The sequence below is a fragment of the Hesperophylax consimilis genome, chromosome 9 (assembly GCF_061612785.1).
Source record: "Hesperophylax consimilis isolate HC1 chromosome 9, BYU_Hcon_1.0, whole genome shotgun sequence".
Taxonomy (NCBI): domain Eukaryota; kingdom Metazoa; phylum Arthropoda; class Insecta; order Trichoptera; family Limnephilidae; genus Hesperophylax; species Hesperophylax consimilis.
This window is the reverse complement of record NC_142844.1, coordinates 7,990,876-8,007,193: the sequence shown is the minus strand read 5'-3', so window position 1 is coordinate 8,007,193 and position 16,318 is coordinate 7,990,876. Positions and strand designations below refer to the sequence as shown.

Here is a 16,318-nt window from a genome sequence, read left to right as displayed (position 1 = left end):
TGGGGCTCGGAAAACCCAAGAGTTATTGTTGAAAAGCCTCTCTATCCTCAACGTGTGACTGTTTGGTGTGGTTTATGGTCCGGCGGTGTCATTGGACCTTACTTTTTCGAAAATGAGGCTGGAGCAACTGTTACGGTGAATGGATTGCGCTATCGAGAGATGATTAATGATTTTCTATGGCCGAAATTGCATGGTATTGATCTGGACAACATTTACTTTCAACAAAACGGCGCTACGTGCCAATCAAGCAACGAAACCATTGATATTTTACGGTTGAATATCGAAATAACACCTCTTATTGGAAAACCCTGTATTTACTATAATAATTGTAAAGCTGTAATCTCATCTCAAGCGGCCTACGATTTTATTTTAATATATTTTTTAATAAATAAATGTGACTTTTTGTGTCATAGTTCTCGTCACTATAAACAATGCGCAATTATGAAAATGGCACGGTTGTCAATAAAAGTTTCCGACTAGATTAAAAACAATTATAGCACGAGGTAGATACTTGATGTAGCTAATACTACCTAGAAGCGTTTCCAACTTCTTAGTAATAAGCACGGTTCGGTATTATTAACCCGTTAGCCCCCGCTGCTAGGTCTAATGATAAAACCTCCACCCGGATTAGAACCTCGGTACACCGGTTAACTAATTAGGGTTGGTCGGTCGGAGCACTGCGGACCTGTCTTTAGGGTGTAATACCTCGACTACTGCGTACACGGAGTGTTAATGGGGCAACCTGCGAGGAACTTCACCCCCCGCCCCACCCCCATACAAATTCCTACCTTTATCGAACCTGAGTAGATTCTATAACTATACTGACCAAATAATTGTAACCGACCGTGTTCCAACCACACGATGTACATTTTTTATATGAGCAGAAATAATATTACACTGTTGAAGATATAAGAACGCAGAAAATAAAAATGTAACGCCCGCAACTGGGACTTGGACTCAAGTCCTGTAGTCTTACAGGGACTAGCGTATCTACTAATTGAGCAATTTGATTTGATTATTTTTTAAAGAAACATTCCAGGGTTACGAATAACCTGACAACATTTTCAAATCGCCTGCTACCACCACAGAAAGCAGAAAATGTTGGTTTTATTATTTTTATTTATTTATTTATCTATCAATATAAAGTTTTTTACGTGTATTTATCGACATCTGTCTCACTAGGGTACACCTGTGTCGAGACAGACGTATCGTGATGAATGCCAACCGATGAACTGAACGCACGACGCCTGGGTGGGAACCACATACGATGCCAACTCAGTCACTGACTAACTGAATCACGCTTGAAAGAGATAAATATAGTTAATATGATAAAAAATGTAGTGAATATAAATTTATATTCATTACATTTTTACAAAGTATTTAGAGAAATATATCAAGGTGCTGCAAGTAAACCAAGAATAAAAATATAATTACAAATCTTGTTGCTAGCGAAAAATATTATATACATACATGCACGTACACATATATATACATATATATACACACACACATATACATACTCATATATCCACACGTACATTTTATTTTTACTTATTTTATTATATTAACCAATAAATTGACATACATTTTTTTGGTATAATCCACCTCACTAGGCTGAGCCTGATCTGAGGTGGCGGGAGTTTGATTTAATTTTAGATAATGCGAATTTACATGAATTTACAAAGATATAAATAAAAAGATATACATAAAATATAAATAAACGATACATAATAATTAGAAAGATACATGTACATATATACATACACATATACCTACATACAGGACGTTAAGGGACGCACCCGACCCTCTTAAAGGTTAAAGCATATACTCAATTATACAAACATACTTACTTGGCAGGTCACTTCAGAAAAATGCAATTTTATTTGAAATTTTAAGCTTGGAGAAGATACGATAATAACGTTATACTTAGGTAATAACGTTATAATTTAAAATGTATGAGTTTGATAAAAATGACGGAATGTAATGAGGTGGAATAAGCTTCATTGGTAGATACGCCAGTCCCGGTAGGTTCATGGCGTGTTTCTTTTGCATCAAACAGATGACGCTATTTAAAAAAAAATGTTTGTCCAAAAGGCGTCATTTAAAAAAAAACATGTCTTTACCTGTCACAGGTGACATCTATTTGATATAGGTATATAAAACACAAGGGTATTCAAATACAAAATTCTGTCAAAATTTCAAAGCAATCGGTGAAGAACTTTTGGAGATTTATGATTTTGAAAAAACGAACATATAATTTTTATTTAAATATTGAAGACAATATTAGTGATTTTTAAACGAAAATCTGAAACAGAAAAATCAGAAAAGGAAACGGTCACATCTGGGACTCGAACCCAGGACCCTTGTCTTTCCGGGACAATGCTCTACCAACTGCGCTAATGGGACCCTATCCTACTCGGTCACTTTTAACTGTATCATACTTCGAATAAGAACTACCAACATTGTCTTCATTTTTTCACCGCACATTTTTATTGGCAACTATCTTTATGTATGATCGCAAGATTCAACCCGAACTAAATGCAATCCAGACAGCGTCTTTTAGATAAACCTATCTTATTTTTTTTTAAATCACTAATATTGTCTTCAATATTTAAATATTACAATTTGAGGTTTTACTCAATAAAGTTATTCCGAAAAACTTAATATAATTTTTATTTATATAGATGGTCAAACATCGTGTTTACGATAATATTCATATTGATCTACAAAAATAATTTAATAGTGATAATTAAAAATATATTATGTAGTGTTTTTCCTAAAATATTTTATATGTATTATATTGTGATTTTTAGTGCAGTTGAATGGTTCTGTATTTGGTGTCAGTATATTTTCTATTTCTTATCTCCCTATGTTTTGAATCTAAATTTTACTTGATATTTAAATGTTAAAATATTGCTGTGATTTTTGAATGAGAGTGGGATTTTGTTGTAGGAACTAGGAAGCTTTCTTACCCTGATCCATTGAAGTGTGGTAGAATCGACAGAAAATTAACTGAAATTAAATACCATACTGATCTGCTTACGATTAGTGAACGTTAGGGATTTCCCGGTGAGGTATGGGTATGGTGAGTGGTGAGGCTAATGAAATGTTTGAGTCGGGTCATATCAAGACTAATAGTAAACTGTGGTTGACAAGTCGGAGTTGTGTAATTTTCTATCACGCGTCGTTAGTAGATTAATAGAATCAATGTCACATAATTTACTCAATAATTTTACTTTGACTTACTTAGAAAACCTGTTTTCCATGTTTTTTTTTAAAATTTATATTAATTTTAGTTTATTGATGAAACAAATTTATTTCAATTTAAAAATTACGTGATACATGGTTGCGCGAACTAGTAAAGTTTCCGCGTAAGGTACGTGTTATGTACAAAAAATACATAAATGATTAAAGAAAAAAGATTAAAAATTGATATAAAAAAATAACCTTGCAAAAAAAACAGATATAATTTTATTTATAAATAGGTAATGTAAAATTAAAATATATTAAAATGATACATACATAATAAAATAGTGTTAACATGTAAAAGATAAATATAGAAAAATGGGATGAAAATGAGGAGGAAACGGGGAGGGTTCGTAATAATCACTTTTTGAAATAGTTTTTTTAATTTTAGTAAATTGAGGATAGATGGAAAATATCAGGTCCCGAAAAGATGTTATTGTATTTTGTGCACGTCCTTCTTAAAAATATATGTTGTGTGTAATTTTTGAGTGTGGGATGTGGAATAGTTTGTTTGATTGTGTGTTTTTTACTGGACAGTGGAAATTAATGTTTTCTAGAAGGTAGAAATTGTCAGCATAACACCGTTCTTGATGATTTTTATTAAAAAAATTGTTCGAACATATTTCTTCTTTATTCTAGTTTTGATAATAAATGGAATGGTAACTAGTCTTTGTAACAACTAAACAAATCCATATTGTAAGTTCTAAGAATAATAATGTTTGATTATTTATATAGCGCCGTTTTCGTGAGAAAATCACCTCAAATCGCTAAACAATTTATGTGTGAGTGAGTATGTTGTGAATAATATTTCATTGCGTAGAAGGCCAATTACTTTTTATATTCAATTCACCTTGTTACTAGAACATCAATACGTCAGTGCCTCTACATTTGTATTCCTTAGTTGCACAAATTTTCTTACCAACCTCAGGTGTCCCCTCAACCCTCACACCCCGCCACCGTCACTTTACCACCCGCCACCCCTCCCCCAAGGCGAAACTAACGACATCTGATAGCGGCTAATGTAAACACGATTATTTGCAAGACTTCTCGAGTGGCCATTCTTGCCGCGTTTCCTCTCAAGACTTGAATAACTAACAAACACCGCACTGCAAACATGCAAAACAACGCCACCCTGTAAAAAAATCTCGTTCAGTGGATGACACTTTTACGTGATAAAAAAATGTTATTTTTGTTGTTGTAAGGTGTCTTCGGCTGGGATTGTATTCGGGCGGGATGAGGCCGAGTCTCGAGATTTTTTCAACGTCGAAGTAGTAGGTAGTTGTAACCGCCTAGTTACTATAGAAAGTCGGTTAAAAGCTTTCACCTTATGCCGTGTGAATTTTCTGCCGTTGACATTAAACAGCTTTTTATTTTCCTTTTTGGTGGAATATTTTCACATTATCGCGGTCATTTTTCATATTTTTGCCAAGCCCGCGGCCTAACGAATGTTTAAAAGAAAACTTTAAGGAATCAGCTCTTGAAAAGAATCCTTAAATTTCACTTAAGTACCTACTTACTTTTTCGAACCACAATCACAACCATACTCTTTTTTTTTCCTTTCAGACTTTTTCATTTTCAAATTTCGTTCAATCGTTATAATAGTTTTTGAAAGGCAATGTTAATAATTTTAATGTTAAATTTGGCAAATATATTTTTGTTAATAGTTTCAACTTCAAAAATCCATTATTGCTCCACATTTTAATTACTGCTTTGGATTATTTTCTTATGTAACGACAGAAAAAAAATAAGTTACAAATTTTCCAAAATGAGCATTGAGAATAATACTTAGGTGAAATGGATATTCAAAAATACTAAAATGTTAAAGGAACTAATTTAGGCAACAGTGAAACAGATGCTATTTACGCACGAGATGATATTTATACATAAAATAATAAACAACCCGTTACCAAAATACTTTTCAAAAATAAATTATATGCAACAAGGACATTCCCAGACACAACCCAAGAACGTGTAATGAAATTAGGCTACAAAAAAGATAAAGCCAATACAGAAAATAGTTTACTATACAATGGAATTCAATATAATAATGTGGTGCCGGAAACTATAAAGTTTGCATCAATTGATAGATTCAAGCTGGATTGTAGGAGATATATTAATCAAAAGAAAATGTATAATGTATGCAAGTTATAATAAATTAGACATTTGTAAACATGGATACATAAATGACAATTATAAAGTAAAATAATCCTACAATTATATTATCCCGTGATTTCTCACAGGTTCTCGCAAATAAATAAATAAAAATAAAAATAAATTATTGAAACTGTGTACGGGTTGTGATCTCAGTTCTATGAGATACTCATGTGCTCTTTGATTCTATTATTAGTGACGTATTTAAACCGTTGTTAATTATATTATCGATTGATTATTCCACAAACGTAAATATTGCATGCTCCTTAATTGAATTGCAATCCTAGGGCCAGTATAAACAGTGGATTAAGTGAGCGAAAGGATTATTTTAAAGCCTCGTTGAACATTTGTGTTATTAAAATGCAAATTTTAATTATTGTTATCCTTTTGTAGGGTACTTATTGAATAAATAGCTTTCGTTCTCGGCTTTATACGTTTATGGTCAGTTATTTTTCGATGAATTGTTTTCATCTGCCAGCATGTTTTTTGATTTTTTGTATGAATATCGTACAAGAGTCCCAACTGATTTCGACCGTCTGGAGCCAGTGAGACTATGGCATCCCCAATGGGGGTATGTTGTATCGGGTACAGGACACGTATGGTGAAGAGGAAGGTTGGGGGGACATACCATGCTGGTCATCAAACACGGCTAAAGACATTTCAAGTCATGTTTCAATGCTGAATGAGTCTTTCACCATTGCGGTATGAAAGTGTCGTCCACTTGACCCGGAGGAAAATTTCTGGCTTGATCAATGGACAAACACATATTATTTTAGAAGGAAACCTTTCTAACACTTAATTACTAATGGGGTATATAAAAATTCCTTGATATCTTATCCATATTTTCGATTTACGATTTATTTATTTATAAAGTCTTAGTTCACTATTTGGCAGTTGAACCTATGAATAGTTGCTATATATGGGAATATATTATTATTTTTATCTTTATTATCCCTCCACACAGCATCCCCAAAGATGACATAGGCCCTGAGGGAAATTATTTTCTTCAGGGCCTCCTGTGTGGAGTTAATATAAAAATTTAAAAAAATTTAATCGAAATATAATTCTATATGATTTTCCTTAACTATATTCCTTTTGTAAAAGCCCTTAAAAAAGATTTAAAAATAAATAAATATGGTCTTGGAACGGAACTAAATAATTCTTTACCAGAATGGTCATACTTGATTTTTTTCAATTTTGATTTAAATTTATATAAAAACTATATTTTTTTCAAAAATATTTTATGCAAGCTATTTAAAACACAATGAAAGTAATCTTACATGCCTAAAATTAAATACGATATCTGACTTTGTTTATTCGAGCGTAGAAATGGACCACGGTATAAACGCACTTCTTTTTTTATCTAAATTACTTATTAAAAATATATACTCACAGTTATAAGTTGTAGTTGACTAAATAAAGTAAATTAATAAATTTGCATGTAAAAAATATATAATTTTCCAATATTCTACGATACTTAACTATGAAAAAACCAATCGAAATCTTGGGATATGACAACATCGCAATGTACAAACTTTGGCGAAAATGCCACTTATTTGTACATTTAATTATATATATTATCCCATTGATAAGCTATCAAGATGGTGGTGATATACCCCTTACTCATACAATAAAATAATTTTATGTTTTTAATTTATAAATTAATTATTTAATTTAGTGGTTTTATTTCCTAAGAATATTTCAAAGCTTCATTGCTCGTTGTTGTCATATAGTGTATATTAAAAAAGTTCGCATTATACATAGCAAACCATAGTTATATTTACATAACGTGAAATCAAAAATCTAAATAAAATTAAATAGATTAAATCAAATAAAACACTTTGTTTATTAACCACGACTTTTTATTATTACATCTACCGGTTTCGCTACAGTCGAGCTTCATCAGGATCTTAAATATAAGTTATATTTCACATCCTGATGAAGCTCGACTGTAGCGAAACCGGTAGATGTAATAATAAAAAGTCGTGGTTAATAAACAAAGTGTTTTATTTGATTTAATATATAATGTCTAACCACAAAGTGATTGCTTCCTACGAAAAAATTAAATAGATTTTCAGTCAAAGTATTTTTTTCTTAATGCTGTCAAGGTGTATTTTGTTACAAACACTTTTTTATATACAAAATTTCTAATAGCTTTCGTTTTTATTATATGAACTGTTGATAACCGTCTCGAGTCGAAAAGACTATATCCCCAATTGGGATATGTTTTGAGGAGTGAAAGGTTATGGGAAAGAGGAAGGTGGGGAAATACCTAGCTATCCACATCTGGTCACCAAACATGGCCAAACTTTTTTAAGCAACGTTTCAATTCTGAATTATGGTCTAACACGGGGAGATACTGAAGGTATCTTTCACTCTGGAACGTGCCGCAAATATACTATATATTATTTTTAGTGAGTAAATTGTGAAATAACACAAAAAATCAAATAAAATTTACTTGCGCACGCCGGGATTAGAACGTAAGACCTCCGACTTGCTATATACTCTGGCTTGCATTACTAAATCTTCAGAAAGATGTTCAATTTAATTAACAACTATTTAAAAACAAACAAAAAATCATTGTATGGACCCAACCTTAAGCATTCATCCTACATGCAATCTGAATATTCTTCATTAACTTTGTCTACTTTAGATTTCCACTAACCACCCCCAAGAGATGATTTCACTATCCAAATGTAATGAACTTTATATATTCTTGTACGATAGACACTCGCTTTGACCTTGATCCAAAAAAGTGCAAATCATTTTTTTTAGATTCTATCTTTGAAGTTGAAGGTATATCCAAATAAATATAAAAATGGTAAGCAAAGCACCAATAAGTGACCTAGCATTCTTGTGGCTTCAAAAGGTTTTTTATATCAATTTTCTTTAATGTATAAGCTTTCTGTACCGACCGAAGTCCCGATATTACTATCATGGCTTGTTTGATTTCATGCGGTATTCGAACTACAAAAATATGACGACACAAGGTAAACAAAACTTTCCACCAGACCGAAAGGGGTAGAATGTTGACTCTTTATTTATTCTAATCCAATAGTTCAACATGACCCGCACTACGGGAACTAAGCTTCTTAACTCGCCAAAGGCTCCAGGACTGACAAAAAGATCGCATTCTCTAATATGGCCGCGCAAAGAACTCGCATTTGTCGTATTATCCCTTTTTGTTACGACGTAAGAGTCGCCGGAAAAGCTCGAAGAAAATCAGTCGAACCATTTTGTAAAAAGTTCAACGCCTTAGTATTACTGTCGGACGCTTTATTCAGCGTCGGTAAGGGATTTCTCCTCGGGTCTGATTTTGTAAACGGCACGGTCTGGCTGTCGGTTGGTAGGGTGTATGGGTGGGTGCGCGCGCACGGGCGCGATCAATAGGCTGTGGGGCGCGGACCCGGGCAGCGGCGGCGCCACGCCCACCGCGGCTCGCACCTGCCGCCCCCGCCCCCGCAGCGCGCGCACTCTCCCCGCGCCCCCGGCCGCCGAGCCCGAGTCACCCAGCGCGACTGGCCCGCACGCCGCCGACACTCCCAGATATACCCGATCCGTGCGCCACACACAACATTCCTATTTTGAATTTATTCCACTTTTGAAAATCTCCGCAATGGAAAATCCGTAATAAGCGCATAGCGCAATGCATTCGCAATACACCTTCTGCGGGTTGACTCATGTCCCCACGCTTTTTCAACCTATTCCTCCTTATCAAAATCTATTTTCATTTCTTTGATAAGCCCTTATAACATCGCGCTCGTGGAATTCACATTTCACGTCAATCTGGCCATCGCTGTTTGCTGAAAACAAGTTACTTTCGAGTGTTAGAATCAAGCTTTTTGTGAAAAGTGTTGTGCAGTGAAACCATTACACGTTGAAAATTTAACAAAATATTACGCTAACTTTCAGAATCAATAAACCACATTTATAAAAACATATTATATTACACATCGAATAAAATTTTATAATCTCGCTCTCAAAATGTCAAATTATCTAGTTGGTTAGGTTTATAAGTGATCTTAGATTGTAATTTCAGTGACTTTTTTCAGATTGACACAACATGAATTATAATTATAAGATGTGAAAGTGATTAGTATTTTTAATAAATTAGTCAATTAGCCGCGGTGAAGTGTATCTGCATGACCAGGAAGTGAGAAGGAGGGTTCCAGAAAAAATATTGATGGAAAGGTGACTAAGACCTTGAATAGAAGGCCATGACCATTCGGGAATTCCAAAATCCCAGATTAAGCAGCTGAAACCTGACTGAAAATAAAAGGTTAGACTTACAAATTGTAAACCACATTATGTAAATAATCATCAACATATATTTTAAAAAGAAACTTAATACTGTTTTTTTTAATGCATTGCTCATTTGATACAAATCTTTATTTTTAATTGAAAATTTAAAAAAATCTTTCCTTAAAATGTCTATGTCTAAAATGGGAGTAACGAAGTGTTATTATAATATTCGAGGAGTTAGTTTTACATTTTTCATTATTAAAATAAAATATTTTCTTGAACCGTCAATTCGATCCATATACCGCCATTTCTAGATACGTGCGGATCGGGACTTTGGCACAAATTCGGGAGTCGTCCATATAATCATTTTTCCCAATGAAATTATTTTAATAGTTGTATATTTAAATTGCTATCACTAATGGGAATGGGGTTATTATAACATTGATTTGATGTATTCATTTATATATATATTGTCTCGTGACGAACTTCTAGAAATCATATGTTCATGGTACTTAAAATTTATATAAATAGCTCGTTATATTGTTTACGTTAGTTATATTTTATTTTTTAAGATATTATTACATAATTAGGTACAAATTGTAGTTTTGTAAATCTTACAATATCCCGGGCTCCTAGCGCTCAGGCAATCCTTATAGCACCATACAAATGTAGGTTTGTAATAATATTCTGGTTTAATAGAATTTCGAAATTGATTGCGACAAGACGTAATGTTTAAAATCTGCAATGTTGTAATTATTAATTATATGATTAGACAATATGGCACTTATTTTTTTTATACTAAAAATCTAAGTTTTTTTTAAAATTACATTCTTTGTGGATAGAAGAAGTCAGGGATGTCACAAGAAGTCATGACACGATCAAGAAAATCTATTTCTCGAGTTGGGTTGTATCAAAAGTCAGAATAACAGACGAGTTAAGACAACCCTCGTAGCCGACCGGTAAGATCCTTGGTTACAAATCATAAGGTTGCGAGTTCGTAATTTTAATTTTAAAAAGTAATTTTATTCATTTACGTATGTGTTTTTTTATGTTTTCGGTACTCTTCATAATGGTAGATTTTTAAGTAGATCACCCTTGTAAAGACGGCAATCACAATCTGAACATTGATTGTAATGGCTTTAACCATGTTTGGTGACTAGATCTGAATAGCCAGATACTTCCCTACCTATTCCTAATATCCTTCTCCAATATTGTCCCACTGTCCCCACATGGTTGGGCTCGTGAGCGATATTCACATTTTAAAAGTGTAAATGCGAATAAAGCGCGGTTGTGTGCTAAAACAGAATCATATGACGCTCCATCCTCTCTCTGCCTCCTCTTGGAGAAATATATTAGCAATTTGTTAGCTTAGATAATTCAAAATATAAAATCTTGTTATTTTTGGAAATCTTGTCTGCATTTTTCCTTATGAAAATTCCTGCTCTATCACATGGCTGTATTTTGTGTCCGTGATTACGCACATGCCAATGCCCTGAGACTATATCGCTCCCTCCCTGCTGCCTACCCGCTATCCTCTATCTCCCGTCTCGCTACAACTTGCGAGTAGGTTAGATAAAAAATCATTACTTCATGAATTCATCCCTTGTTTAATATTACATTCCCGCCCTTGGCAGACAAATAGCCCCGTTTTGTAGCAGAGGGGCGGATCTCCACGTAAGCTCCGCTCGAGGAGGCCTGCGCCTTGTGCCCCCTGGGGACCCCTTGGAGCCTATCATTCCGTATGCGAAGTGCTGCTGAGAGCCCCTCATGTTGCAGCCTAACAGTTCTGTTGGGATTTTCAAATATGATTTTTTACACATTTTTTGCAAGTGGAGACTTGAGTATGTACATTTAAAATCCGAGCGTTGAAACTTGAATTCCAAATTTTCACTTCTTTTCTTTGAGACACTTTTATACAATTCTACTTATAAGTCCATAAATTTCTAAATATAGTTATTTACAGTACTAATAAAGGTAATTGAAAATTCTGTATTATTTGGCGGCCATGTTCAATATTCTTGACCTATCCGCTTGCATTCTTGTCCTAGGCTGCAATAATCATAAAACAGAATATTCCTATGGATCGTTTTCTGCTTAAAAATTTAAGCTCTTCCAATATTGCACTGTAATTTCACATTTATTGTATCATTTATCCAGATGACCTATGTAGTTCCCTTCGACCTAGTCACGCGCCAAACGCACGCTCAACATTTGTACACAGCTGACATTTGTCACATGACAACTTGTCGTTTCTACAACTCGGCTGTACAACGATTTGCCGCCCTCCTGCAAGATCATCAATCACCTTGTGTGTTTCCTCCCTCCTTCAAGATAAGTCTTTTCAAGACCCGTGGTCACTTCTTCCTTTCCTCAAAAATACCCTCCACATAGCATCCCCAAATATGACATAGGCCCCGAGAGAAATTATTTTCACCAAGGCCTGCAGTATGGAGTTAATGTAAAAAAGCCTTACTATATGTAATTTACTCAGATAAACGACACCATTTTATCTTACTAATTATTGTTTTAAATGTATTAATATTTTAAACTTAGATTATTAGACGATATTATTGATGATTTAAAAATTGCATCTAATCACGTGCGTGTATTTAGGTATATTATGATGCCATGGTTATATTATGTAATGTATTATGATGTCATGGTTATACTATGTAATGTAATGCGTGTTCCGATTAGTCTCCTCGCGGACGGATTATGATAATATCTGTTAGATATAGTAACACTGCCTACATATTATCTTTGTCCATTATCTATGCCCAGATTGTCTTTGCTCCTGAACTTGTTCCTGTCAAGTACTTATTAAACGATTATCAATAAGAATGGTTTATTTATTAAACTCAATACTATTATAATCGTATTCTTATTTCACCACAATATAACAATATGGTGTAAGAAGTATGCGTAACATGCTCCCTGTAGCCTCATTAAAAATCCATGTGCAATATGTAGATCATCTCCCTCAGTCATTAGCCTAGAGCTCCGGAGGTGTTCATTTCAATAATGCCTACCTCCATAGTATAACTATAAAGCACCGAGCAGTGCCCACCCTTGTGCAAGGTGCACCCTGTACGAGAACGTACGCTATTTGCAGGGGGTTAAAGAATGGATATTTATAGTTACTTGGCCGCCGGCGGAGGTACATACTTCAATGCTTCATATCGTTACCCCATGTGACGATGCTCCATAAATTTTCTGGAAATTATGCTATCGTTTTACTTTGAATTTAATTCAGCAAAGTCGAACACCATAAACATCGAACCGCATGAGCGTAGGACAAATTGAATCTTCAAATCTACTGCTTTATTCTGATATTGATGAAATTTTGAACATTTGACCTTCAAACAATGGGAAAGTTGCTACTGTCTACATGAGATTTCAAAAATCACCTCCATCCAGTATTGTATTATATTTAGATGAGACATGAAGCGAAAAAATGGGTTCCACTTTTTTACCTCTAATTGACCTCCAACGCTCTTACTAAAACTACCGAATCCGGTCTTCGCGCACCGCTTATCGCGTTCTAATAGAGGAACACGTTTCGGTATAAGATAATAGTACGCAATAGCTCCTCTAATTGTATAGCTCTACGCCTCCATCCCCTCTTCCTATCCCTTAGAGCAGAATTTCGATATTTCTTAATGAAATTTTTCAACTTAACGTTCAAAATTAGAGGATGATTACTGTCTTCACCTGATTTCGGAAGACTCTGCATAAGGCCCTGGCAACGCCGCCTTCAGCTAGTTTTTTAATAAAAATATTTCCGCTGTAAAATAGTTTTCTATCCTCTTTTGTAAGTACCCTTTTCAAGGGGATCATTTGAAGATTAGTGATCTTATACCTTTATATATACAGGGTTTTCCAATAAGAGGTGTTATTTTGATATTCAAAAAGCTATCGAGAGATGATTAATGATTTTTATGGCCGGAATCGGATGGTATTGATCTGGACAACGTTTAATTTCAACAAGACGGCGCTACGAGCCACACAAGCAACGAAACCATTGATCTTTTACTGTAAAAGTTTCCGGACCATGTTATCTCTCGAAAAGGTGATCACAATTCCACCGAGATCTTGTGATTTAACACCTTGCGACTTTGGGGCCACGTGAAAGAGAAGGTCTACGCCAACAGCCCAGCGTCGATTCAAGACCTCAAAGATGGAATTCGTGAGGCTATCGAGGACATAAGGCAGCCACTTTGCGATTTGGCTATGGAAAATTTCATGAAAAGGATAATTATGGTCCTGTAGACGTGGTCGTGGTGGTCTGGTCGTGGTGACTGATGTTATTTTTCACTATTAACGGCATACCTTCTTCTTTATAGTGAAATAAACTTCTATCATTTTTATTAAAAAATGACATTTTTCTTCGAATATCAAAATAACACCTCTTATTGGAGAACCTGTATTATATTTAACATAATTAATTGTGTCACACTTAAAATACAGTTTTAGTGAATGCTCTGATATTGAAATGCTGTCCCAAAGATGCACAGAGATCCTGGGTTCGATTCCCAGTTGAGACCGTTATCTTTTCTTTTCTGGTTCTTGTTCTGTTTCATGTTTCTTTTTGATTTATTAGTATTATGTTCTTCTTCAATGATAGTATGATAAATATTTATTTATTTTATGTTCTCCGTAAGACGGTTATACACCAATATAACATTAGGCAATAGAAAAAAAATCCAATTAAATGAGTTATCTCGTAAGCTTCGTTTCCTTTAGTCAAATTGTGAAGTTACCTACTATCCCAAAAGATACCCAATAATTTAGTTTTTCGCCAATTTTGACTTATTTTTAGTTCTTGGATAGTGACCAGTCTTGAGTTTTCTGTCGTCTTTAAATAGATGGCACATTTCCTTCCAGCATTTCTGGCTCTCTAGGAGCACGGAACTATTCTATTACGTTTCATTCTCTCTCCCTGCGATCTTTTGCGAGGCTCTGTGTTACTTGTGATGGGAATACTAATCGTGGGAACGGGAAATATGTGATTTATCTAGAGGAACTGAATTCTTTCCAGAATACGAACTGAACTATTTATCCGCTAGAACGAGGCGTGGATTTACTTTTACTCCCTTAACAGCTAAACGTCTATAATTTCTAAAAAAAACATTATGAAAATTGATATTATTGGGTTTATGAAAACTAAAAAATTGTAATAAATGGTGAACTTTAGTTTGCACAAACGACCACGCCCACAATAGAAACATACGTGCTTGTTAAAGTAATTTTGAATTTAAAAGCTTTTATTACTGATTGAGTCTTTCAAATGTTTACCCTTTCTTTCGTTTCTTCTTCTGTAACCAGTAGCGGTTCGCGGTTTTAATCATTAATGAATTATTTGTATTAATAATTTGTAGTTCAACATTAAATCGATTTAAAAAGAATAGAATTTCGGCTTTCTCTGTGCAGCTTTTCTTCTTCATCCCAATATACACATTTACGTAATTTCAAAAGTTGGTGTGGAGAGGTGGGTATTATGTGAAACATCAACAAGTTTAAAGCCTGTAAAAATATTTATTTCTTTTTATGAACAAAAATAATAATATGAAAAAATTCATGCTAAAATAGAATTCCACCATGAATTAAGTGTTTCAAAACAATATTAAAAGCATTCATAGAGTGAGATAGAAAAAACACAGAGAAGAAAAAAAAATGAATAGTCGCTGCGCACCAGAAGAGTGAATCTTGGCTGTGACGCACGTTCCGGCACCGTTCTAAACCGTATTTATGTTGTATGAAATATTCCATAGGTTTTTTAGCTTCACATGTGCGTTCCAAGATTCGCACACAAGGGCCGTTGTTTCTATTGGTGATTTTTTTTAAGTGGCGTGCTGTTCACACTGTAGTAATATTTTTATAATACAAGCAAATATTTTCCACCATTATATTATTTCTTTGAGAGTTCACTACACAATTGCTGATTAGAGAAAACTGCCACTGGCTGTAAAAAGAACAAAATCCCCAGCAATTTAAAAAAATAACTCGCTGTCTACTACTATTTTATGACCTCCCGAGTTTTTACCCCAATCCTGGAGCAATAAAGGGATTTAATGTGATTAATAGACTAAGTATAAAAATAGTCGATATATTTTCTCTGCCCATGTTCTTCTGATGAACCATGTCTTCATTAGTCAAGACGGAGAATTTTATAACATTTACACAATATGGAGTGTTAGAGTGCGAAGTAGGTTCCGGAGTTGCAGATTGAATATGGTATGAAACTAATAAATTATGTTGTATCGGTTGTTTCAGGCGAGGCGATGTGGCGATGAAGCGGTGCGCACGGCGTTGACATGGGAGCAGAGGTATGGGGCGCGCGGTGCTCGGGCCTGTCCGCCTGTCCCCGGCTCGGCCGCCGCTGACCCTCCTGCTGCTGCCGCTACTGCTGCTCCCTTTCTACACTCCAGGTGAGTCTTTCTAGTCCCTACTTCCCAAGATTCTAGGCGAGGCTATGTGGCGATGAACCGGTGCGCACTGCGTTGACATGGGATCAGAAGTATGGGGCGCGCGGTGCTCGGGCCTGTCTGCCTGTCCCCGGCTCGGCCGCCGCTGACCCTCCTGCTGCTGCCGCTACTGCTGCTCCCTTTCTACACTCGAGGTAAGTCTCTCCACTCCCTACGTCTCAAGATTCTAGGCGAGGCTATGTGACGATGAAACG

General features: G+C 34.9%; 1 protein-coding gene across 8 annotated transcripts in view; it reads left to right on the top strand.

Moving 5' to 3' along the window:
- Positions 1-16,318, top strand: part of tutl (immunoglobulin superfamily member turtle) — a 407,712-nt gene that overhangs the window by 340,470 nt on the left and 50,924 nt on the right. For 6 of the 8 annotated variants that reach the window (XM_089635590.1, XM_089635586.1, XM_089635588.1 and 3 more), the window contains exon 6: positions 15,913-16,067. In XM_089635590.1, the coding sequence (XP_089491716.1) occupies positions 15,968-16,067 (100 nt within the window). In that variant the 5' untranslated portion in view covers positions 15,913-15,967. Of the gene's footprint in view, positions 1-8,928; positions 9,025-9,436; positions 9,677-15,912; positions 16,068-16,318 lie in introns of those variants that run through there. The other 2 variants (XM_089635583.1, XM_089635584.1) reach the window with 2 other exon arrangements.